This window comes from Euphorbia lathyris, chromosome 6 (assembly GCF_963576675.1).
Source record: "Euphorbia lathyris chromosome 6, ddEupLath1.1, whole genome shotgun sequence".
In the NCBI taxonomy this organism is placed as follows: Eukaryota; Viridiplantae; Streptophyta; class Magnoliopsida; order Malpighiales; family Euphorbiaceae; genus Euphorbia; species Euphorbia lathyris.
The window spans coordinates 71,073,729-71,101,324 of record NC_088915.1 but is presented as its reverse complement, the minus strand read 5'-3'; the positions used below and the strand labels follow the sequence as shown (position 1 = coordinate 71,101,324).

The following is a 27,596-nucleotide window of genomic DNA, read 5'->3' as shown; positions in this document are numbered from 1 at the left end:
GAAGAGAACTGACATGAAACTAAATGCAAGTTTAATCCTTCAAGAAATTAATTATTAGTCTTTGATACTTCCATATTTTGTTTTTAGAGTTTCAAGTTTTAGATTTAGCAATTATAGACATGAAACTAATCAATCATCATTGTTTTTTTTATTGGCATTACACTCATTTGGATACCCAAACTAAAGCTTCAAAGTCAATTAGGATCCTAAACTATCAAAATCATCAATCAGGTCTCTAAACTAAGAAAAAATCATCAATTGAGTCCTAATCATATCTTAAAATCAGAAATTGTGACTATTTGATATAGACTGTAATAATCTCTGTGTTAGTTTAAAATGAGTATGGGGAAGAGTGTCTAAAACTGTTCAATCGAATAATTTTCGATGAGGTATCGATTGATGATTTTTGTTTAGAATGGGTACTCAATTGATGATTTTTTTATTAGTTCAGGAACCTAATTGTTGATTTTAATAGTTTAGGGTCTTAATTAACTTTGAAGCTTTAGTTTGGGGATCGAAATGGATATTATGTCTTTTTTATTCGTTAATAGAATATGGCAAAAAGAAAACTATAATAATTGCATGTACTAACTTATAGTTACTCATTAATTAATATTAGATTTATACGGTTGCGGGTTGCGTTCACATGCACCCTAATGACCACGTAAATTTGGTAATTCAAAGATAGATCCAAACGGATAGATTTATATTTATAATTCCATATATTTAAGTGAAAAGGAGTATTTTTGTCCATATAACATGATAAGAATTCATTCCACTCCACCATATGAAATCACATGTTATATTATCATTTTTATATAGTAAGATTCATATTTTAATTATATTTATATAATATTTTATTTATCAAAAATTACGAAAAATCTAAAAATATAAATCCGACCAATCTTCAATCAATCTTCGACTAATTTCCAATTAATCCTTGAGATCAATATCCGTCCGACTAGCGCCTAACTTTTTTTACAACCTTGATATTTTATACATTATATATTACATACATTTACTAGTATTTTTCCCGCGCGTTGCGCGAATCGATTAAATTTTTGTACAAAAATTTAACTTTTAATGTTTTTTTAATTATATATCATTTGCATATAATGATAATAATCTTTTGTTTTATTTTTAAAAAAAAATTTGCGCAAGGTGCTTACATTAAAGAAGAAAAAAAAATCTCCACCAGACCCGGATGTGATTCGAACCCATGACCTTCCAAGGCAGAGGTAAGCTAAATAACTTTGTATAATTTTTTGTTCTTCAAAAAATAGTTAACGCAAAATTTAATATATGTCTAGTATTATATTGAAAATAATATTTTTTTATTAATTAGATTATAAAGTGAAGTAATAAGCAGTATAATATTTTATTTTATTTTATTAGAAAAACCGAGCATAATGATTCAAATAACATTTTTCTTCATATAACATTTCGCTTCGTAAACTTTATAAATTCTTACATTGAAAAATAATATAGTAGTAAGTTTTCATTATAAATAATATAATTGTTTATTTTTTAACTAGTTTACAATAATCTAGACGAACCTACTTTGTATAAATATTTTTCTTCTCTTTAGTATGACAACTCATTTATTTAAAAGTAAAAATTGTTTTCTCACTAAACAGGCATTCATCGCAGCAAAAAGATAGTGCGAATAAAAGACAATGCTGAAGAAAAAGTATCATATTTTAAATAAACAAAACAGAAAATAATATACATAAAAGACTCGATTCCAGCTTGGATTAAGTTCTATGTGGAGGCTCCTGGCGAAATTTCACATAAGGGAATATACTACGATTCGCCAGAAGAGGTTTTTTATGCTATTTAAACATCCAATGAGATGGAAGAGGCCCGTACGGCCGGAATACTCCCATACAGTGTATAAGATACATTTAAAAGTGCATGCATACATATATAAACATATATACATATATAATATAGCATGACTACCAAGAATTTGTTTAATCAGATGTTCTTCAAGCTGAAAGCCACCCCCTAGCATTCTAAAGACAAAATCTTCAGTTTCTTTCTATAATTGACCATTCTTTGACGGATTCAGTCCAGTTTCCTCTCCCCATAGTACAGATGCTGGCAAATCTTTTGTGTCCAGTTCCGTTGGTTTGGTTCTTATACTACCATTGGCTATTGGCACTGGCTTAACGTAATCTTTTCCAAGAACGCTTGAAACAATGCCTCCTGAAATGGGACACCATTTTTGCTTTCGAGCTCTGGCCATTCCATTTGGGCAATGTGATTTGTCAAAGACATTGTCATATGATCGGGAAGATTCTACAAATATTGGTTTTCTATGAGATGCAAATTCCGATGAAGTAGAACCTCTTCCCTGCATCTCGAGGATTTCACCGGCCAAATCTGCCTTCTTGTCTGCCTTGTGATAAGTAGAAGTTATATCTTGAAGAGAAAACGTCGACCCAAAAGCCCCAAACAGACCTTTCAATGCCTTTTCATTGTTATCATCATATCTCATGCTCATATTTGATGCTTCCAAGCTAAATTTCAAAATGGAAAAAGTGAAGAAAAGGTTATGAGCATTCTTTCCTAGAGGATTTTAGGGTACAAGGTCCCATAACAAGATCACAAACTCGTGTTCATAACACATCATCACTATAGGAAACTGAATGCACCTCAAGTAACTAACCGAGGCCAAATCGCCGAAGCTATATAAAGAAATAACAACCAAAAACAGCATATGAAAAATATTTCATGGGTAACATGCAACAAAAAAGGTATTATCTCATAACGACGAGGCTACTCCACAAGTAAATCTTTGAATATCAGGTGACAACATAGACATATACATATAAAGCTTAACGCGGTTTCTGTGAGATACAACCTACAATAGATTGTAAAATATTACTTTCTTTTCTAATGAAACCATATTTATTAAAGGCGCATGGCGCACTAAGGCGCAAAGGATCCTGGAGCCTTGGCGCATGGCGCACGGCGATGGCACGCGCCATAGCGAGACAAGGCGCACTTACAAAAATAAAAATAATAAAACTATAAAACTAACATAAAAATGCAATGAATACTAAATCATGAAAATATCTTAAGCATAAATAAATTTGAAAATGCAAAATAAACCCTATATTAGAAAACTTTAAAGTTGAATACTAATTCCTAAGTTCTACTTCTAATCAAAACTCTCCAAATCCATCACCCCCCATCATCACTATCACACTCCTCATCTAAAGCATCATCAAACTCTTGAGCATCAAACTGATCCTCTTCATCGTCATCAACAAACTCAGTTTCTTCTTCCTCTTCATCTCGAACAACTACATGAGCTTTTCCTCGATCACTGGGAGATGATACTTTAGCCTTTTTTTCCTACTCTTCTAGTGTTATATGCACTCTCTTCAACTCTAGCAGCCTTACCAACTAAACCCCATGTTAGAGTATCATTTTCAAAAACTCTCTTCAACACCAGCAGCCTTACCAACTAAACCCCATGTTAGAGTATCATTTTCAAACACTCTCTTCAACTCTAGAATTCCCTTTGGCTTCTTTGGTCTGTTGTTTGAATCTATTTGATGTGTTTTCTTTCTACTAAACTTCTTCCTCTTATAATGATAATAATCTTTTGTTTTAAAACAATTAAACTTTACAAAAAAAAAGTTATTTTGAAAAATAACTTTGTATAATTTTTTGTTCTTCAAAAAATAGTTAACACAAAATTTAATATATGTCTAGTATTATATTGAAAATAATATTTTTTATTAATTAGATTATAAAGTGAAGTAATAAGCATTATAATATTTTATTTTATTTTATTAGAAAAACTGAGCATAATGATTCGAATAACATTTTTCTTCATACAACATTTCGCTTCGTAATTTTTGTAAATTCTTGCATTGAAAAATAATATAGTAGTAAGTTTTCATTATAAATAATATAATTGTTTATTTTTTTAACAATTTACAATAATCTAGACGAACCTACATTGTATAAATATTTTTCTTCTCTTTAGTATGACAACTCATTTATTTAAAAGTAAAAATTGTTTTCTCAGTAAACACTCATTCATCGCAACAAAAAGATAGTGCGAATAAAAGACAATGCTGAAGAAAAAGTATCCTATTTTAAATAAACAAAACAGAAAATAATATACACATGCATACATATATAAACATATATACATATATAATATAGCATGACTACCAAGAATTTGTTGAATCAGATGTTCTTCAAGCTGAAAGCCACCCCCTAGCATTCTAAAGACAAAATCTTCAGTTTCTTTCTGTAATTGACCATTCTTTGACGGATTCAGTCCAGTTTCCTCTCCCCATAGTACAGATGCTGGCAACTCCTTTGTGTCCAGTTTTGTTGGTTTGGTTCTCACACTACCATTGGCTATTGGCACTGGCTTAACGTAATCTTTTCCAAGAACGCTTGAAACAGTGCCTCCTGAAATGGGACGCCATTTTTGCTTTCGAGTTCTGGCCTTTCCATTGGGGCGACGTGATTTGTCAAAGACATTGTCATATGATCGGAAAGATTCCACAAATATTAGTTTTCTATGAGATGCAAATTCCGATGAAGTAGAACCTCTTCCCTGCATCTCGAGGTTTTCACCGGCCAAATCCGACATCTGGTCTGCTTTGTGATAAGTAGAAGTTATATCTTGAAGAGAAAACGTCGACCCAAAAGCCCCAAACAGACCTTTCAATGCCTTTTCATTGTTATCATCATATCTCATGCTCATATTTGATGCTTCCAAGCTAAATTTCAAAACTGAAAAAGGTGAAGAAAAGGTTATGAGCATTCTGTCCTAGAGGATTTTAGGGTACAAGGTCCCATAACAAGATCCCAAACCCGTGTTCATAACACATTATCACTATAGGAAACTGAATGCACCTCAAGTAACTAACTGAGGCTAAATCACCAAAGCTATATATAGAAATAACAACCAAAAACAACATATGAAAAATATTTCATGGCTAACATGCAACAAAAAAGGTATTATCTCATTGCGACGAGGCTACTCCATAAGTAAATCTTTGAATATCAGGTGACAACATAGACATATACATATAAAGCTTAACGCGGTTTCTGTGAGATACAACCTACAACAGATTGTAAAATGTTACTTTCTTTTCTAATGAAACCATATTTATTAAAGGCGCATGGCGCACTAAAGAGCAAGGGGTCCTGGAGCCTTGGCGCATGGCACACGGCGATGGTGCGCGCCATAGCGAGACAAGTCGTACTTACAAAAATAAAAATAATAAAACTATAAAACTAACATAAAAATGCATTGAATACTAAATCATGAAAATATCTTAAGCATAAATAAATTTGAAAATGCAAAATAAACCCCATATTAGAAAACTTTAAAGTTGAATACTAATTTTTAAGTTCTACTCCTAATCAAAACTCTCCAAATCCATCACTCCTCATCATCACTATCACACTCCTCATCTAAAGCATCATCAAACTCTTGAGCATCAAACTGATCCTCTTCATCGTCATCAACAAACTCAATTTCTTCTTCCTCCTCATCTCGAACAACTACATGAGCTTTTCCTCGATCACTGAGAGATGATACTTTAGCCTTTTTTTTCCTACTCTTCTAGTGTTATATGCACTCTCTTCAACTCTAGCAGCCTTACCAACTAAACCCCATGTTCGACTATCATTTTCAAACACTCTCTTCAACTCCAGAATTCTGCATTTTCACATTTCTGCATTAGAAAGGAAAAAACCACAGTCTCCTGCATTTTCACATTTCTGAACCATTCATTGAAGCATCCAGATTCAAGAAAATGCAGACCAAGTCTAACAAAATAAAAAATGAACTACAAAAACCATTTATCAAAATTATAATCAAAATGAACTGAACAAAACACAGTTGTTGTAATCAACTACCAATTCAAGCTAAAGAAAGAACACATAAACCCAATTGAGAAACAACGGAAAACCAGAATAAAAAATCTTACCAGAGAAAGATGGAAGATAAATTACTAAAATCAAGTACTTGTTGAGAGAGGTTCTGAGTGATTATTGTTAGATAACAAAAGAATGGAAAGTAGATGAGTCGGTGGTGTGGGATTTTGAGCGAAATGGAGGAAAAGAACAAACCTTAAGCTTTTTTCTTTGTAGTGTGTTTAGATTCCCTTCTAAACGCGTCTGCTTTCTGCGTATTTGAAAGGAGAAAACAGTATATAAGGAAATTCTTGAGCAAGTTCTTTTTTTTCTGAAAGAATTGTTGATCAAGTTGTTGAGCAATATTTTGGCGCATTTAAGTATTTGGTACAAAAAGTCAAAATGTAGAGCATCTCCAATGCTTCATACTCACAAGGCTGGGCACAGTTTGGTCCGAGTCGGGGATTCATGAATCTCCAGTATTAGATTGAAATTGGGAGATTAATAAAAGAAAATCTTCAGGATTGGATTAAAAGAATAAATCTCCAGAATTGAACTATCCCAAAATTTCAGTCCAGTCCAGTTCGGAGATTCGGAAATTCGGTTCTGGTCCAATCCAATATAATTTTTCGGTGATTCGGATAAATATCTAATATTTTATGTCCTAAAAAATAAATTAAGAATTTAATTTACAAGATAATAAAATATAGAATTTTATTATCTTACCTAACTTGAAATAAATAATATTTTTTAAGAAGTAAACAACATTCATTAAAAGTTATAGTAGACAACAAGGCTAAAAAAATCCACAAAATCAAAGTTATAAAATAACAAATCGATAAAAATAAACAACCTTTAATTCCAAAAGGACAACACTTCATTAGTAAAATATGATCAGACCACAATCTCTCTAATCATCATCCCAATTTGTAACTAAATCTTCTTAACACAATAAATTCCTTGTTTTCCAAAGGAAATACGGTAAAAGTCAAACATCAACATGGACATATAAAATTTATCACATTAGTGAATCAACAAATGTTAAATTAATTAGCTTTCACTTCAATAAAATTAATCAACACACCAGCAAAAAGTAAAAAGAAAAAAATATGTTTACCAAAGTGCATTTGTTTCTCTTAAAAAACCTTAAATATCCAATTGAAATATGGATAAAAGAGACGATGCAACTTCAAGATCAAAACTAATTTCTACAAAATTAAATAACATTTATATAGTTAGTATTCATAAACATTTAATTAAAATAAAACTATAAAATATAATTGCTAAGTAAATATTACATTCTCCAATAGTTTCAAGATCTTCAACTTCTTTTTCATGCTTGAAAGCTTGAGTTGAAGTTTTCAACCAATCTTGATAACAAATCAAAACCGCAGTTGTAGCAGGAGTTAAAGAACTCCTAAATTGATCCAAAGTTCTACCATTTGTACTAAACGTAGATTCAGAAGCCACAATTGAGCATTGAATTGCAAAAACATCTTTTACAACTTTGGATAAAGCAGGATATCTTATAGCAAATCTCACATAAATCAAAATTTCAATTTCAATCCATGACTCTAATATCAAAATTTCGAAACTTTGATCAATTAAAAAATAACATAAACTAAAAAAACTAGATTTAGAAGCTAAAATATTGTGAAACTACAAAAAGGAAATCCAGATCACAAATCACCAAAACGTATCATAAAAATAATCATAAAAGTCCAGATTTAACACATGCATCGACCAAAAGAAAAGGAAAAAAGTAAAAAAAAAATACATGTTTCAAGAAAGGAAGAAGATTTGAAGAACACCTAAAGAAATAGCAATCGCAGATGTTTGCATGAAGAGGGAGAATAGAGAGCAATAGAAATCCGAAGCCAACGTCTAGCAAATGAAGAACGAAATCCCAAAGCAATCGCGGATTTGATTAGGAGGAGAAGAGAGGGGCTGATGGTGAAGAAGGAAAAACAAAGGAAGAACAGAGAGACTTTCGTTTTACAATTCAGTGACAACTAAGGGTTATAATGTTTAATAATGATTTTTATGACTTTTCATTTTAATGATTTTTATTTAATAATGTTATACCTCATTAACCTTATGAATAAATTATAAATTTATACTAGTCGAAAACCCGTGCAATGCACGGGATATGAAACTTTTATACAATTTAGATAAATAAATAAATTGACATATTTACTTTTAAGTAATTTTATATCATGCAAAAATACCCTAACGTTTACATCTAGAAGCAATTTTACCCCTAAAGTCTAAAATGGTGCAATTTTACCTCTAACATTGGTAGCCAAAACCAATTTTACCCCTAACATTGACAAGTTGGGTCAATTTCAGATATTATTATGAAACACGGATATTTTGTTCTTTATTCTGCACCAATTGCACGTAAGTTGATTTAAAAAAAGATTTCATATTTTTTGTGATTTAATATAGAATTGGAGATTAGTATTTTTTAAAGTTGGGTCAACTTCAGATATTATTATGAAACACGGATATTTTGTTCCTTATTCTGCACCAATTGCACGTAAGTTGATTTTAGAAAAAAAGATTTCATATTTGTTGTGATTTAATATAGAATTGGAGATTAGTATTTTTTAAATTCGGAGAAATATTTGAATTTTTTTTGTCAAATTGACCCAACTTATCAGTGTTAAGGGTAAAATTGCTTTTGGCTACCAACATTAGGGGTAAAATTGCACCATTTTAGATGTTAAGGATAATTTATTCCTAATTTTGAAAAACACCTTATAAAGTCCATATCCTTTCTCACCGTTAACTTTTTGGTCATTTTGTCTATTTAATATAAACAGAGTAACATGGTCATTTTGTAGTGTATTATGCCTGTCCTGAAAGCTAAGATATGTTCGGTTAAAAATCTAAAAAAAATAGACAAAAACACTAACGGGTTAATATTAATAAAAGATACAGACTTTATAATGCGTTTTTCAAAACAGAATGACTTAATAAATTATTTACCCGCTCGAGAGGATGATGTTTTTCCATAAACACTTAGATATTAAATTCAAATAATAATGTATTAATAACACATATGTTGTCCCAATAAAGAGCCTCCTAGCATTTAATGAGAAGTTATTCATAGCTTTGAGGATGAAAGTTACCTTAAACTATAGATGGCAACGAGTAGGATATTCGCGGGTAATATCAATTTAAAACCTTACCCGTTTATTTTTTAATTACTCGTACCCGTCCCATTACCCTCACGGGTATATACCGTTTACATCACATACTCGTCTCATTTAATTCGCGGAACCCTTACCCGTTAAAAATCAATACACAAAACAAAAAATATTACAAATTTAACAAAGTATAAATTTAATAAATCATTCATCTAAAAATTGAATAAATTAAACATTAATCAATAAGAATAAAGCAGCTTAATGGTTGAAGAACAAAAAATTAGGATTTGAATTTCGCATCTTACATCTAAAAAACAATAATATTTTATAATATATAAAAGATTTATGACGGGTACCGAGTACTCTGGAGGTATTCTCATACTCGTCTCATACCCGTCACGAATAACGATTTTGATTACATATATTTTTATACAGAGTACGAGTAGTTTCATTAGAGTCGGATAGTGTATCCGCATGTACAATATCAGTTGTGATTCCCACCTTAAACCCTTTATAGTTATCTTGGAGAAGGTGGCTTTATTGGAGAACTAGTCAATGAAGCTAGATGTAGAGAGTAAATGACATAGTTTTTGGAGATAAAAATACACATTCAATTAATTTAAAAGAAAAAGTATATGGTTAAAAAAAAAAAGTGAAACAAAAACAAAACAAAATTAGTCAGAATATGCTGCGGATTGAAAGCAATTTGGAGCATCGGAATAGAGTGCTTTGGCGAGAAGAATGGTGGCCGACGGATATCAGTTGGCGAACCGTGTTTGATGATACCAGAGACTGGAAAGCTTTCCTGGCTCCCCCGTGTAGAAGACCTGGGCCGAATGGAGATGTCGCTGCAGTTTCTGGTGATATAGGAGTTATAGCTACGACTAATGAAGGAGGTCGGGGTCGCATGGACGCTGCTTTATTGGGAGCTGCTGGAACGCGTTCGAGGACCGGGACAACTGCAATTTGGAGTCCGCCACCTGCTGGTTCCATTAAGTGTAAAACAGATGGAGCGGTTTTCACGGGAGATAGAAGTTGTGGTTTGGGAGCAGTTGTAAAGGACGAGTCAGGCAGTTTTCTATTCGGGAGCAGTTGTTTAATCAACGCCATAAAGGAGCCAAAGATCATCGAAGCACTTGCGGTACGTACGAGTTTGAGTTGGCTTGCTAGCCAAAACTTTGTTCATGTTGTCTTTGAATCGGATGTCAAATTGGTTGTTGATGCGGTTAATTCTCATCGACACGACAATTCGGAGTTTGGTTCGATTATACAAGATTGCAGGGCCACATAATCAACTCTCATTCTGGGTTCAAATTATGTTTTATTCCTCGTTTAGCGAATAGGGCTGCCCATTTAATAGTAAGACGGGCTTACTCCAACGCTAACGATAGTGTTTTTAGTGTAATGCCTACATGGCTTGCAAACGTTATTCATAAGGACGCTGGTCCTGTTTATTAATGAAGTTGTATTTTTAGTTTAAAAAAAAAATTAAAATGGTAGTTTTTTAAGAAAATAGAATTTAAAAAAGCCCAATAATCTTGTCTGGCCTTAGTTCCATCCTTTGCTGCTATGAAATCTACAATGAAATTTTTTTAAGGATGGGAAGGATTGCCATGCTAAATCCTAGCAGTGTTCCTCACCAGACTCGATGGTTTGCCTCCAAGCAGCGGTTTTATTAGGGATATAAATAGGGCGGGGATAGATTTCCGGTCACATCGGTAGCCCGCTCTGAGAATCCCTGATAAGGATCTCCGTGAAACCGGGATAGAGATAATTTTATCCTCCGTGATGGGGATAGGGTAGTGATGAAGAAAGGTATCCCCGACATGTGGAGATCCCCATCTCCGCCCGTTAATCTCTGATAGAGATCCCCGATTATTTCCCGTGATAATTGATTTTTTTGGATGATTAACTACATTTTAATTAGATGATTGGTTGTTTTCAATTTTTAATTTTTTGTGGTTTGAAAAATTTGAGAAGGATAGTCAATATCTAGTAACATTAGCTATTTTAGTCATTACTGATTTTTTGTAAGATAAATGGTGATTCCCTTCGAGGAACAAGGAACGAAAATAGGGATAAAAATAATGCTAACTCTTTTCTTACAAAAACATTGAATGTTAACCAACGTTATTTACGGAATAATAATAAAAACCTACTATTTATATCCTTATAGATTTTATCTGAATATGTTTTTCTATAATATGATAATATAATATAATATAATATAATATAAATATATACTACTCCCTCCGTTTCATAATATTTGTCTTTTTAGAGAAATTTTTTTGTTCTGTAATGTTTGACGTTTTGATTCAATCAATGTACATTAATTGATCTTTTTCCAAATATACCCCTATTTAAATTCTCTTTTTATTTTAGAAATAGATAAAAATTAATTAATGGATGCAATTAATGAAGGGTAACAAAAAAAAATCTTTTTTTTTTTATAAAACAAAAAAATCTTTTAGTTAACATTAATTACATTTCTCGTGTCTTAACTTAAAAAAAACAAACATTATGGAACACAGGGAGTAGTAACCAACATAACTAGCGGATATATAAAATAACTAGCGCGAAAACCGTACAATACACGGAATGTGTTATAAATTTTTTTAATGAAATAAAAAAATAAACTAACGATTTTACAAATTGTAGTAATAAATAAATTTTAAATTTGTAGAAAAATAATTACCTACTAGTAAGCTGTGTTTTTAATTTTAGAACTCTTAAGATACCAAACTCAGCCTTTCTAATAAGGGCGGCCCGGTGCACTACGCGTCCCCGCTAAGCGAGGGTCCGGGGAGGGGTCCCACCACAAGGATGTATTGGGAGCAAGCCTTCCCCTACCAATTTATTTGGCAAGAGGCCGCTCCTAAGACTTGAACCGACAACAACGTTTACAGTTGCGCCAAGGCTCGCCCACAAACTCAGCCTTTCTAATAAATAAATAAAATTAACAATGCAAAGTTTGTGTTATGTCATGCCATAATATTTGATCTTATTCAATTATTATACAATATAATAACCCCTAAAGCTATCATATTCTTTATGCTGTGCACATAAAAAAGCAGTGCAGATGCTACATTTTCTGTATTCATGCCATAACCATGGAATTAAACATAAATCTCAAGATAATCTACTATATAAATTATCCCTAAATATGGAGTCCTACAACAACCATATCAAAAGCACAAACTGAGGTCTCTAACATAAAATGACAATAAAATGGGTTTACCTAGCTTTATTTGTTTCACTTACTTCAGGACTCTGTTCTGCTCGTATGAATCCGGTGAACATTCCGCATCAACATAAAGTCCAAGTAGGCAAGAACATGGAGCCTGACTCGGCCACCATATTATCTGAACCTTTTCTAGTGCCTCCAGAAACCATACTCGTCGAGTCCAACACCATATCATCTGAACCTTTTCTAGAGCCTCCAGAAACCATACTCGTCGAGTCCAGCAATGTTGATCATATAGATACCAATTTCAACTCGGTTCCTACCAGGAAATCCCAGGTGAAAACTCAACAGGGTGATGAGTACAATCATTTGGTTCCTACCAGCAAAGTCGACCTCTTTGTCATAGATGGTGCTGGGAGGCTAAATGAAGGAGTATATGATAATTTAGTTATAAACCAACTCGCCCTTGCAATCCAACAGCTGACTAAGTTGATCGACGGAAATGGCCATAGCAAGACTTCATCCTTATCACCTGCAGAGAATGAAGATCATAACGAACATAGCTGATAAAGCATCCATAGCAAGCAATAGACTATGAAACAGTTTTTTGTTCTTTTAAGCACTATCAAACTTCATACAAATTTGTAATAATCACTCCTGTTACATGTTTAGCAGCTGAAATAAATTTTTCTAAGTTTGATTGTCATAACAAGAAATATCATTAGCAGCTTATGATTTCATAGTAACAAAATGTTATTGACAAGGAAGGCAAAGTGTGGATATGTTTATATGCGGATATTGATTATTAGCAAACTATATATTAAACATATACTCACTCTGTTCCATAATAGATGTCTTTCTAGGACGGAGTGGAGGGAGCGAATCTGTGTCGCTGACACGACTTGATTTTCACGGTTTTATATGATGGTTCATGTTAGCCGACCCCGAATCATTTCGGGACTAAGGCTTTGTTGTTGTTGTTGTTGTAATACATGACGTTTTGATTCAATCCATACACATTAATTTGACTTTTACCAAATATACCATATTTACGTTGCTATTTACTTTGGGAATAGATGAACATTAATTAGTGGATGCAATTAATACAAGGGTAATAAAGTTTTTTAGTTAAAATTAATTGCATTTCTTAATTCTTGTGCTTTAACCTTAAAAGACATCAATTGTAGAACAAAAAGAATACATGTGAAGATCATGTTTCTTTTTAGAACTCACACTTCAGTACTATGTAGGGATGAGATCGGTTCGCTTCAATCCTAGGATTTGAAAAATCTCCATATTTAATGAAAGTCAACAGTACAATTCGGTTCAGTCCTTATAAAAATCAATAGTTCAATCCAATTTTTAATCTTTTTGTTTAAGTATTGTCCGCTTCAAGAATCTCCAAGATACATGCTCAACCCTAAGCTATGAAAGGAAATCTCTAAAATTGTACCTAATAAAAGTTAACGGTACAATTCGATTCAATCCTAAAGATAAAAAGCAAAGGTTAAATCCAATTCTAGATCTTTTTATTCGGATATTCGACATGGTTCAAGAATCTCCAAAATCCCTGCTCAACCTAATACTATAGGCGATAAGCAACAAGTAACAAAACTGCATCCCAGTAAGCTAGATATTGAGAGCCTTTGTGTTGCTCACTGTTTCTATGTGTACAACAAGACCACTACAAACAAGTCCTTACATGCATCTATATGTGCATCTCTCAAACAAATTCGCCAAATAGAATAGAGGCAAAAAGCATCTTGAGACCCTGATCTTTTAATTTAACACATAGAGTCCTCAATCAATTATAATCATACACATTGAATTCCTTGTTAACAAGACAATTAGCTGTCAAAATCAAACTCGGTTACAAATAAGTAACTCATCTCATCTGCGTCTGAAATTATATTTTTTATAGTTCAAAATGAGGTTTTTACAGTTTTCTATAGCCACATCAGACATGAAAACCATTTTGGAACTGTTACAAATGCAATTCAAATACAGAAGAAATGTTCACAACTAGTTTTTCTGCTTAATAATGTGTGTGATTTAAAATTCATCAAAGGGCTCAATATGTCATATAGATTTTCCTCTTCTGGTAAATGGGTTATCATTTGTTAAAGGATAACATTATATGTGTGTATTTAATTTTTATTTTCAAGAAAAATATCTAAAAAGACAAGGATCTTTTTTCTAATGATAGATGAGAAAAAAAAAATTGTATTAACAGAAACTGAAAACAGCTGAACAGTTCACATCTTATGCAGTACAGAGAACCAATTCATGTTACCAAAAATGAAGGATCAGCTGCAAAACTCAATGAAGAAAAATGGTCCGTCTTTTTTTCTCATATGAATGCACATGGACTCAGTTACTAATTTTATGCTCATACAAGCAGCATGACCCCAAGGTTTCATAAGAGAGTTGCAGAAAACCATTTTATTTTCTTGCAATCTTTTCTCAACCACTACCCTTTTTATGCCTACTAACCTGCTAAAAAAAGGAAAACACTTCACAAACCAATGCAACTATACTTATATAAATTAATCAGCCTCTGCACATGTCAGCCACTGCAATTATGCAGACTACAGAGAAAATGGTGACACTGAAATGGATTTACATCATCTGCTTTCTTATGTCAACGCCTGCACTCAGTTCCAGTGACAAAGTCCTCACAAAGAAGGATGAGGGAACTTATGCACCTGAGAAACTCAGTTTTGGATTGGGATGGTCACTGGGAGATATTCCCTCTTGGATTGGACTAGGTAGCGGCAGCACCACTGGTTTTCGTGGTGAAGGTGGTAGCACAGATAGTGGTGGACAAACAAGTAGCAACGGTCTTGGTTATGATTCACCAGGATTTAGCTTTGGCGGAGGTGGTGGCGGGGGAGTAAGAGCTTATGGTGGAGGCAATGCCAATCCGAGTTTTAGTTTTGGTGGCGGTGGCAGCGGGGGAGTAAGAAATTATGGTGGAGGTATTGGTTTTGGAGGTGGCAGCAGCGGTTTTGGAGGTGGCAGCAGCGGTTATGGTGGTGCAGGAGGAAGCAAAGGAATTGCTGCTGCTGCTGGTGATGGCAGAGATTACAGAAGCTCTAGTAGACCTAAAGATTGTCACTGTACCTGTGACAGGACTGGTGGAATTGGCAGCAAAAATAATGGGCAAAATGATAGAAATCCTCCTCCTAAAACTGTTACTTGCAGACCAATGAATTGTCCAAATAATTATGGTTGTGAAGGATATAGTAAAAAACCTGATAGCAGCCCTCCCTACTGGTGCAAGGTACCGGGGAAGGGCACTCGGCCTTTTCGGTGTACAAATGCTGGAGAATCATCTGGCAAGCTTCTGAATTGCCTACCAATAAACTGCCCAAATAGTGGTTCTTGCGGGGTAGATGGTGCACGCTATGTCCTAGATATTCCCATTTGGATGAAGATGAATGGTCATGGTCCTCATGGAAGCCAAAGTAATGGGGCTTATGGGCAAAGAGAACCAGGGTATAATTGATCACTATCAAAGGGATATCTTATTAAGGCTAAGGCTAATTTTTCTAAGCATAGAAACCATAAATAACCTTTCATGTTTAAATGCTGGCTGATGTTCTTGTCCTAACATTCATACATACCAATAGAAGTTCAAAAATTGAGGATGCATGTAATTACGAACTATTTAGTGGGGTTCTTCAATAATCTTAAACTCCATCACTATTTGTTGAAAAATGATATGTTACTGAAAATATTGTCTCAAGGATTTAATTAATTTGGCGAGTTATAACTTAAATATATGTGTGAAACTTATAAATTATATATATATATATATATATATATATATATATGATATTTCTATATCTTCCTACTGCTAATAACAAATTGAATTTAAGAAGAACAAAGAACAAACATGTTTTTCTTAAATATGGAATAATGGCTGAAAGCTGATGTAACTGTTTAGCCAAATAAAAACTAAAGAAACATAATTTTATGCTTATCACTATAACATATATACATATTCACACATAAACCACTGAGAATTTAGGCTTTTTCTTTACCATATCATGGCCTAGTTATATATATTGTTAAATATCCCACATTGCTTGATTAGGAAGCTATATGAGTCCTTATATATGTGAGGCAATATGTGTGTATATATATGAAAATAGAAAAGAATGACTTAATTATCTCAGAAAATAAATATACAATAAAGGGCGGACAGGTGCACTACGCAGCAACAACAAAAAAAAAATGAGCACCCTAGTAAATCCAGAGTTGGCTACTTTGTAATGACAGCTAGAATGGAAGAAAGTTTCTACTACCATGGCCCTATATCAATTTTGCTGAAGGGTGGGAGAAGTTGAAAACTATTACCAGTCAAAATTCAAGCTTGAAAGCTAATAAAAAAATTTTTGTCCCTTTTGGTGAAGTCCAAAAAGAAATGGGGCACCAAGTGAACTGATGAATGACATGATTGCATCGCATTCATAGGAAGGGAATCGACAAATGAAAACATATATATACTTTTTATAAAGTAAGGTGATTTAGTGAGGTATTCACACAATTTGCAAATCAAACTTTGAAATTGAACGTCTAGGCGCATGTATATAACATGTCCAGGTACTCACTTGATGTAAGCAACTGTACATCCGAAATTCATAGCACTTTCTGGTTCATATTTGACCACACGTGGATGCTTTCCTAGTATCTCCAGTGCACGTTGCTTAACAGCTCCAGTGCCCATGCCATGTAGAACAAAAACAACTGAATACGGCTCTGCAGCTGAAATGGCCATATCGAGGTGGAGTGCAGCTTCTTGCACTCGCATACCCCGAAGTTCCACAGTGTTCTTTGATGTCTGAACCCTTGCGCCATAACAATCCTCCCCATCTTTGGGGAGCTCTGACGGACTCTTCTGTCCCTGAAATATGGACCAAGAAGAGAGATTTAGGACAATTGGACTTCATTTTTCTAGTCAAGTAGACACCAAATAGCAAATACTGCCAAGAAAAAATCCTTATAGTCAACAAGGTAGCAACAAAGAGCACACATTGAGAGGGTATTTTATATGACACCCAATAATTTTGAAAAAAGAAATAAACGATCCATCATTTTAATGAAAGAAATTGCTAGAAAAGGAAACTATTAGTGGCTTCTTAGGAATTCAGTTCAATGAAATGCCTATCAGTTAAGCAAGAGGAATGCTGGCCGCAGAGCATTATCTTGTGTACCTGGATCTTTTTTTGCGGGACCGGATTAACTGCACTACTCTTTTTGTTTCCTTCAATAGCTCTAACATCACTTTTCTTTACACGAACTCTTATTTTACCATATTGGACTAATATTGTCTCCTCATTTCCTGGTGCTTCTACTACAGTAGCTACCTTATTCCCCAGTGCCTTTACAAGAACTTTCTCTCCAGATTGCGGAGTATACAGATTAACATTTGCTTCATCAGCAGGGAGAATGTCTGCAGGACGCTGGGCTTCAACAATGGATGCAATTGCTGATTCTGACTTCCTAATCAGAGAATTGAACTGATCTGGACTGACTTTCTTGAGTTGATTTTCAAAATTTTGTACCACAAGATCTATCTGTGACTTTGTAGCCTCTAGTTCCTGTTGGACCTGTTGGGTTTCTTTTGCCATGAGTCCTTCCACCCGCTTATCAAGATCTTCCGCCTCATTTTGAATCTGATCAATAAAAAGGGAGAAAAAGTTTAGTAGCTTAACATAGCAAATGAATATCACACACGATTTTTTCTCTTCTATTTTCAAATCCATTAAAATTTCTGAAGATTTTTTTTTTTTGACAAAAATTATGAAGTCCTAAACATATGACTTTCTTTTTGTTACTGAATGTTAAATTTATCAAGTCTTGATGAAGCTAATTCGGGAACCATTTGAACCCTAAATGGAAATTCACAAAACATTCACATCCATATGCAATAGTAGAACTAGGAGTTGATTCATGAAATCATCATATGGATCAGACAGGTGGATAAAGGTGCAAATAAATGTTGGAGCCAATAATCAAATTAGTTGAACAATATCCTAAATAGGTGATCCTAAATGTTGCCCTACCAGTAAATAATTTATTCCCACCATCAATGTTGAGGATTTAACTGGAATTCAACTGAAGCAGGAAACAAAAATCTAGACACTCGCAAAGCATGCAAATGAACCAAGTAATAAATGTCATGATAAGCTGAAATTTGTAAAGCAGACCTCATTATAGAGCTCCATAATTTTTGCATGCAGCGATGCAGCTTCATTCGCCTGAGCTTCCAATCTGTTTCTCTCATCCACTAGTGATTGATACAGGAAACCTTTTCGCTGTTTTTGCTTTTCAGGAATTAACTTCTCCACCCACTTTTGAGCACTTACAATTATGTTGCTATCAAAACCTATAGATTTGGCAATGCTTAATGCATTAGAATTACCAGTACTTCCCCACAGGATCTGGTAGGTAGGTTGCAAGGTTTCAAGAGAAAATTCCATGGCAGCATTGTCAAATCGAGCATCCTTATCTTTTAAGAGACTTAAATCAGCATAATGAGTCGTAACAACAGCTAAGTTAGCACGATCTGCAATATACTGTAAGATGCTGGTAGAAAGGGCCACTCCTTCAGCAGGATCAGTTCCACTACAAATTTCATCAAGAAGGACAAGGGATTCTTTTGAGGCCACTTCCAAGATCTTACAAATGCGTGATATATGACCACTAAAGGTTGAGAGATTTTGTTCCAATGACTTCAATAAAACAAAAGCACAGTCAGAATGAAACGGCCCAATCAATTGAACTGACAACATATCTCCCATAGGCTAGGGAAACTATTACCTGGTGGTCCCCAATATCTGCTAGAACAAGATCAAACCATGGAAGCTTTGGGCTATTTTTAGCAGGTAAAAAGAAGCCGGCCTTTGACATAAGAGATGCTATACCCAGAGTTTTCATAGAAGCAGTTTTCCCTCCAGTGTTAGGTCCTGATATGACTACGACTCTAGTCCCATACTTCACTTTAATGCTTATTGGCACAGGAAATTCAGATATGCTTTGAGAAAAGCTTTCATTTGTCGTTACACTATCTCCACCATCCAATTCTTCTGAACTCACAGGGTTGGACACAAGGACATCAGACAAACATCTTTGAGATGAGCCAAGAAGTAATGGATGTTTTATACCTTCAATATCCACAGAAAATACACAATTTGATCTATTGGGAGGTTCATCTATACGCTCCTCTGAAGTCAAAATTGGACAGACTCCATTGATGTTTTGAGCATAAGCAGCTCTAGCAAAAGCAAGATCAATTTCCACAATTCTGTCCAGTAAATATCTTATATCTCTCTCTGATTCTGCTACTTCAGATGTAAGCAAGCTTAAAATTGCAATTTCCTCAGCTCTTTCAGAGTTTGAAAGCATCACTTCAAGGTTATTCAATTCAACAGCTTCATCAGGCTCCACAAAGTATGTTGCACCAGAACCACTAACATCTAGAATCACAAAATCTGGAACCAAATATCTGCGGGAAGCTCTCACTGCAACACACACCCTAGAACGGCGTCTAGTTACAAATGGCCTATCAATACCCCCAGCCTGAAAAATCCGAGTTGATATTCCCTTCAGAAGATTGTCCAGATTCTCCATGTTCCTTTTCCTTTCAGACCTAATAAACTCCAATTCTTCACTAGCTCTATCAAGTATAATCGAGAGATTGCTGTCTATGCAAAATCCTATTTTCTGCTCTAACTCTACTTGGAAATTGCAACTTTCAAGTATTTCAAGAAGAGGCAAATACCTAATCAAATAAAAAAGGTAAAAGAAAGCTGTCAAAAATGAAATGCTTCTTATGAATCAGATGACGAATGTATACCTTTCCAAGCAATTTTCGTCGTCCTTTAAACTCTCCAACACTGAGCTTGCAGCTCTCAGAGTCCGCCTCACAGCACATAGCTCACCGACCGTGAGCAAGCTGCCGGAAACCGCAGATTCGAGAATACTCGTAATATCCTCAATACCTGAAAGATCAAAAGGCCCAGACTGAATCACCGCCAATGCAGCAGCTGTCTGGTTGAGCAACTTACGACTCTCTTGGAGGCTTTTGCCGATGGAAATAGCTCCGTTTCGAGCGGCAGAAGAACCCATAGAGGTTGACGTAAAGGGACAGAGCCGTTCGCAGAGCAAACTCCATTCGAGGGATTTCAAGGTTTCGGATTGGAGGGAGCGTGAGAGAGCGATATGAGGTGAAGGTGACACTGCCGAGTTTGCAAGAGCAAAGATGGATTTTCTAGGTGCTTTGAAGGGTTTGAAGAACGAAATTGGGGATTTTTGGAGGGTGAATAAGCGATTGGAAAGTTCCATGTTGTTGTTGCTCGATTTTAATGGAGAAGTATTATCATTGTTAAGATTTGAATTTCCATCACCTGTTTCATTTCCAGTTTACTGGGTATTTTCTTGCTTCATCTTATCTGGTTTTTAATTGAAAAGGTGATGACGTGGAAATCATGCCACCTATTAAATTCCTTATTTTTTTTATTTTAAAAAATCAGAGAACCTTTATTAATAATCAAACAACAGAAATTAAAATTATTGTCATAAAAATATTAGAAGGAGAGTTTCAAAAAAAAAACGCGGATGGAGAGAGAGAGAGAGAGAGAGAGAGAGAGAGAGAGAGAGAGAGAGAGAGAGAGAGAGAGAGGGTGAGGGTGCGGGAGAGGTCGGCGGAGAGGGCGCAAGGCGGCGCGGGGGGCGATCTGTGCCGGGGATGGTGGATCGGGTGGCTGGGAAAGGGTTTGGCGTGGATCTAGAGTCGGATGGGGAGAAGGAGGGGAGAGGAGGGAGATCGGCTGGGGGAAGGAGGGAGGGGAGCGGCAGATCGGGAGGTTCGTTGGGGTTCCAGCGTCCGGATCCGGTGGGTAGGGTGGGTAACGAGGGTTTTGGGCAGGGAAGTAGTGGTGTGCAGCGGGTCGCGCGGGGTGGTGGCTCCTGCGGCAGAGGAGATTGGTGAGGGCGATGGGGGTGGGGGTGGGAAAAGGGTAGGAGATAGGGCGATAGTCCAGGGGGGTGGACTGGCAGGCCAGGGGTCTTGGGACGCCATGGTGGTGGGCGGTGGGATTTCTGCGGCTGCCGAGGAGGCCCGTTCCGTTGAGAATTTGGGTTCTAGGGTTATCGGTGAGGAGAATAACAAAAATATTAATAAATATATTAACGAACAAAGTTTTGATAAAAATTCGTGGAGAGATACGGTTATGGGAGTGGTTGAGGAGGAGCCTTTGTTAAACGAATGTATTATAGAAAACGAATCGGGGGAGGATTTTTCTGATTCAGATATTGAGGATGGAGAACAAGATGACCCTTTATGTCCGGTGATTCGGCTTTCCTCGACAGAGAAGCGAGGCCTCAGGGCTAAATGGAAGCTTTCATTAATTGTAACGGTGCTTAGAAAAAGAATTAGTTTTAACTATTTTGCTCAGAGAATCCAGACACGGTGGGCTAAGAAAGGGAAAGTCACTATTACTGACTTAGAAAATGACTATTATTGATTAAATTTACTAGGGCAGAGGACTATAATGTTGTGATTAATGGTGGTCCATATATTATTTCTAATCATGTTCTTGCTTTAAGGCCATGGGTCCCTAACTTTAATCCACATGACTGTTCTGTGAATAGGATTCTTACTTGGGTGAGATTTCCGGGACTACCTATTGAATATTATAATGAAAGTTTTCTTAATAAGATTGGTGGGCTTGTTGGTAGAGTTCACCATGTGGATAAAACTACCATTGGGGCGGTTAGAGGTAAGTTTGCTAGAGTATGTATTGATATCGATCTTGCTAAGCCCCTTCTGTCTAAATTCTGTGTTCAGAATACAGTTTACTTCATTGAGTATGAAGGTATTCATAATATTTGTTATGAGTGTGGTATGTTTGGTCATACTTTTGAAGGTTGTCCTAAGAGGGAAAAGAAGGTTGTTGAGGTAGATGAGACCGTTAGAGTGAGAGAAGAGGGAATTCAAGGAGATGGGAGAAACTTTGGTCCCTGGATGGTTGCTAAGAGGACGGGAAAGTGAAGGACTCGTGCAACTATTGTTCAGGACCATCCTCCTGACATTAGGAAGGATAATGGTCTTCCTCAGACCAGTCCTGAGATTAAGGAGAAGCCCTGCCCAAAGGAGAAAGAAAGTACTGGTAACGCTAAGTTCATCGGCTCAGGTTCTAGATTTGGGGTTCTTTCTATTGAGAATGCTCAAGACTCTGACCTTTCGAACGAGCAACTGGAGCTAAGCATACCAGGATTAGAGTCTGCTGAGCCGGAGGCAAATAAGGTGGAGGCTGTTAACCCTCTGTTTGAATCCAAGGTTGAGGCCCCAGATGGCTCCCAGACTCATGCCCCAATGGCGAATGAGAAGTACAAAGAGGTTAGTATCCCGAAAAACTGTGTTGAGCATAGAAATGGGAAGCCTATGGGTGTCAATAAGATGAGTATGAAAAAACCTAAGGGTAATCAGAAAAATAACCAAAGTTCCTTGGAATGTTTGGAAAAAAGGGGGCCGTCTAGTACCTCCTCTAGGCTCGTAGGAGCCCCTGCTAAGTATCTGGTTTAGGGTGTGGGGCCTGTGGTCAGTAGTCTTCCTTTGTGATGGATTTGTTTGTGTGGAATGTTAGAGGAGCGGCTAGCAAGGCTACCCGTATCCATGTTATAGATTTAATTAAACAGTTTAACCCTTCTTGTTTTGCTTTGTTGGAAACAAAGGTCAGTGGTATTAAAGCTGATGAGGTGGTTAGAAAGTTTAGAAATTGGAATTGTATCAGATCGGAAGCTATTGGCCGGGCTGGTGGGATTTGGCTTTTCTGGAAGCCAGATCGTGTTCATATTGATATTGTTAGTATGGATAAACAATTTATTCACAGCAAGTTGGTTTATCCGGGTAATAAACATTTCTTTATTACTTTTGTTTATGCTGATCCTATTTTGGCCAATCGTAAAAGGTTGTGGGAGGTTCTGTATACTATGAGTACGAGTATGGAGGAGGCTTGGTTTGTGGCTGGTGATTTTAATGACATCGCCCTTATGAGCGATCAAAGAGGGGGTGGGAACCACTATGTGAATCGGTGTCTCAACCATAAGCATAGTATGGATTTGTGTGGGCTTTCGGATCTAGGTGCCGCTGGTCATAAATTTACCTGGAAACGTAATTGTACCTTTGTTCGTTTAGACAAAGTTTATGCTAATATTGCGGCCCTTTGTAGATTTCCTGAAGCATCTGTGGTAAATCTCCCTTTCAGACACTCTGATCACTGCCCTATTCTTGTTAAGCTGGTGAAGGGTCATCGTCCTAGATGGGATAGACCTTTTAGGTACCAGGTGGCTTGGGAATCTCACCCTGAGTTTAAAAACTTTGTTCAGGATAATTGGCAGCCTCATTCTAATGTTCTACTTGCTGCTGAGGGGTTTAGAAGGAATATGGTGGGATGGAATAAAAACATCTTTTGCCATATTATTAGAAGGAAGAATAAACTTCTGAGCAGAATGGAAGGCATTCAACGTATTCTGGATGTTAGGTTTAATCATAGTTTGGATGGTCTTCTTAGAACTCTTCTGAAGGAATTGGAAGCGGTGCTAAGGCAGGAAGAGTTACTTTGGTTTCAGAAGTCTAGAAAGGAGTGGATCAAAGATGGTGATCGCAATACCAGGTATTTCCATCTTTCCACTATTATTAGGAGGCATAGGAATCGAATTGAGGCTATTAAAGATCTGAATGGAGATTGGGTTTATGAGGACGAGGATATTCATAACTTGGCCCTTATTTTCTATAAAGATTTATTCAAAGAAGAAAGTGTGGATCTTGATAAAGCTCTTTCTAGGACTTTATTTCCCAGATTGGAGGATGGTATGGTTCTGGAAGCTTTCCACCGTATTGACCAGAAAGAGATTGATCAGGCTTTCTCTAGTATTGGGGCTACTAAAGCTCCTGGGATTGATGGTATTCATGCAGGTTTTTATCATAAACATTGGGAGACTGTGAAGGAAGGTATTTATAGTTTTATTAAAGGAGTGTTTAGTGGCTCCGAGGATATTAGGCTGGTGAATAAAACTCTTCTGGTCCTGATTCCGAAAGTTGAGAGGCCTTCTTCCTTCTTACAAATGAGGCCTATTAGTCTTTGTAATGTTCTTTATAAGGCGGTTACCAAAATTGTGGCCAATAGACTCTGGTGTATTCTTCCTAATATTATTAGCCAGAATCAATGTAGCTTTGTTCCTGGGAGGCAGATGATGGATAATGTTGTTATTGCCCAGGAGATGGTTCACTCTATGAAAATTAAAAAGGGGAAGAGGCGTATTGTGGCTCTGAAGCTGGATCTGGAAAAAGCTTATGACCGCCTTAACTGGAGTTTTCTTCTGGATAGTTTAAAGAGAGCTGGTATCTCGGATAATTGGGTAAATTTAATTGAGGTCTGCATTTCTTCTCCTGTTTTTCAGGTTTTGATTAATGGAGATATGTCGGAGGAGTTTACTCCTTCCCGGGGCATCCGTCAAGGGGATCCTATGAGCCCTTTCTTATTTTTTATTGCAATGGAAAGATTGACCCACCTTATCCAAGAGGCTATTGGCAATGGTAAGTTGCACCCGGTGTCGATTAATAAATTCTATCCCCCGATTACTCATTTGTTCTTCACAGATGATGTTATGCTCTTTGTGGAAGGTAGTGAGGAGCAAATTGTTGTAATCATGGATATTCTTAATTGTTTCTGCGCAGCATCTGGTCAAAAGCTCAATATCCAGAAATCCCGGATGTTGTGTTCTAAAAACATGAATCAGAGAGTTTGTAAAAGGCTAAGTGAAATTTCGGGTATTCCTTTAACCAACTCTTTGGGCAAGTATCTGGGGGTTTCCCTCCATAGTGAGAGAGTTTCTAAAGCCTCCTTTAAAGAGACTCTCGACAAATCTAATAACAAATGTGCCAGTTGGAAAGCTAAATCCTTGTCTCTGGCAGGGAGCCTTACTTTGATTCAGTCTGTCAATTGTGCGGCTCCTAATCATATTATGCAAGCTTGTAGACTGCCTGAGCCTATTCTTAATGATCTTGATAAAATCAATCGTCGTTTCCTGTGGGGGGACTCTGCGGAGGGGAAAAAGATCCACCTTGTGCCCTAGAAAGAGGTCTGTCAATCGAAGAATATGGGAGGCCTGGGGATAAGACAAGCCAGGGACAATAACAAAGTTTTACTGATGAAACTTCTGTGGAGGATGTGGCAACTTCCTTCCTCTCTTTGGGTTCGTTTGTTATGCGGGAAATATAGAAAAGATAGGATTTTTGGGGGGCCCAAGGAGAGAGTTATTAGTTTTTCCTTTCTTTGGAAAGGCCTTAGTACTGTGTTTTCAGAGTTTTTCTCGGGGATAGGTTGGGCTGTGGGAAATGGAAAGTCTATCAGCTTCTGGAATGATATCTGGATTGGTAAAAATTCCTTGTTAGAGGTTTGTATCTCCCCTCCTCCCGTGGGTATCCAACATTGGAAGATAGTTGATGTGGTGGATTCAGAGGGTGATTGGATTTGGTCAAGATTTGAATCCTATTTTAGTCTAGAAACTCTCCTGAGAATTAGAGGAGTTAAGATTAGTAGCAAAGAAGAAGATAGGGATAGCCACTGTTGGGCGTTAACGAAGAATGGGACTTATACTTGTAAGTCTGCCTTCGAGGCTTTCAATCAAAATTTGGAGGTTCCTCACTCTGAAGTGTGGAAAATTATTTGGGCTTTGAAAGTTCCTTACCGCATTAGGAGCTTCCTGTGGCTTGGGGTTAAGGATAGGCTGCTCACTAATACAGACAGAAAAAGACGTCATCTGGTGGAGTCTGGTGCGTGTAGTAGATGCAGAGGGCAGGAAGAAACTATTTGCCATGCTCTTAGAGATTGCGCCAGGAGTAAAGAGGTGTGGAGGAAAATTCTCCCTAACCAGCTACTGCCTGCTTTCCTTTCCCACTCTGATCTTGACTGGTTTGCCGATGGTGTTAGTGGGAAGTTATTGGCCAATCTTGAGAATGGTGACATTATCTTTGCAATTGTCTGTCACCAGCTATGGAATTGGAGGAATGCTGAGATTTTTGGGGGAGAGAATGTTGTTATTCCTAATTTGGTTGAGTTCTTCTCTAAATTTTTTTTTACTATTGCTGATAGCTTTAAAGAGGACCCTCTTGTTAAACCGATCCAGAAGAAGGTTGTCCATCTCTTGGGTTGGTGTAGGCCTAGTGAAGGGGTGGTTAAATTAAATATTGATGGCTCTTATCATAAAGACAGTAAAATTGCTGCTGGTGGAGTTCTGAGAGACGATGGTGGTGCGTGGATTTCTGGGTTCACGCAGAACCTGGGTATGGGTTCCTCCTTTTCTGCAGAGCTTTGGGGAATCTTCTCTGGTCTTAGGCTTGCTAGGAGTCTGGGTTTAAAGAAGGTGCTTGTGGAATCTGACAACCTAGAAGCTATCAAAATGATATCTGACGATAATGCTATTTGTTTAAATAGCCAAAATTTAATCAAAGGTATTAGAAGGATGTGTTCTTCCTTTGAGTCCATCGATTTCAGCCATATTTTCAGAGAACAGAATAGGGTGGCTGATCGTCTGGTGGCAGAAGGCCATAAGAGGATGTTGGGAGTTACAACCTTCTCTTCTCCTCCTGATTTCCTATCTTCGCTCCTTTTGGATGATGTGGTGGGGGTTAGCTCCCCTAGGCTAATCCCGGGTTAGGTTTTTTTCTTGGTTTTTGTTTGTTTTTTTTTTCTTTCCTTTCCTACCAAAAAAAAAAATAAGAGAAATTATATTATGTGTCGGGCATACGTGCTAAGTCTAATAATAACAAAACATATGGATAAACTATTAAAAGATTAAAATATTTATTTTTTTTTTAATTTTGAATCTGACCACGTCTCTACCTTCTTCTTTCTCTCTGCTCCAAAATTATTTTCTCTTAGGTAAAACCCCAAATTGTTTTCTCTCAACTGTGTATTCCTCTCAGCACCACCGTCAGTCTGCTGCTCCCCCGGCCACCAGATCTCCGTTCGTTATCCTCCACCACCGCCTCTTCCTACTCTATGCGTCCTTTAATTAGATTGAAAAGACAACGAAAATCAATTCTGTAATGGAGATGAAACTATTGAGAGTTTTTTTTTGTGTGTGTTCTCTTCTAATAGTACGAATGGAGCTATAGAGGTCGTTTATTGTGTGAATAGAAATCTGATGTGGTATGCCCGACGTATAGTATAATTTCTCATCAAACAAGGTTTTTTTTACAAAGAATTCTCAAACCAATTAGGAACAATCCTTAATCTTGGAAAAAGTATATCTAGCAATAATAACTTCATTCACTAATCTAGGAACAA

General features: G+C 36.3%; 1 protein-coding gene across 1 annotated transcript; it reads right to left on the bottom strand.

Moving 5' to 3' along the window:
* Positions 1–12,035: 12,035 nt before the first annotated feature.
* On the bottom strand, positions 12,036–20,670 carry LOC136232456 (uncharacterized). Its single transcript, XM_066021635.1, has 6 exons — positions 20,099–20,670; positions 19,063–20,023; positions 18,450–18,974; positions 17,454–17,915; positions 16,851–17,143; positions 12,036–12,766 (listed from the first exon to the last, which is right to left on the bottom strand). The coding sequence occupies exons 1-6, from the start codon at positions 20,584–20,586 to the stop codon at positions 12,763–12,765; spliced, it is 2,733 nt and encodes a 910-aa protein (XP_065877707.1). The 5' UTR covers positions 20,587–20,670; the 3' UTR covers positions 12,036–12,762.
* Between the last annotated feature and the right edge of the window lie 6,926 nt (positions 20,671–27,596).

Coding starts and splice junctions, on each gene's coding strand:
- LOC136232456 (XM_066021635.1), bottom strand. CDS start 20,586: ATGGAACTTTCCAATCGCTTATTCACCCTCCAAAAATCCCCAATTTCG. Junction 17,916..18,449: donor TTATGGAGCTCTATAATGAG/GTCTGCTTTACA, acceptor TTTATTGATCAG/ATTCAAAATGAGGCGGAAGA. Junction 17,144..17,453: donor TCCCGCAAAAAAAGATCCAG/GTACACAAGATA, acceptor TCCATATTTCAG/GGACAGAAGAGTCCGTCAGA.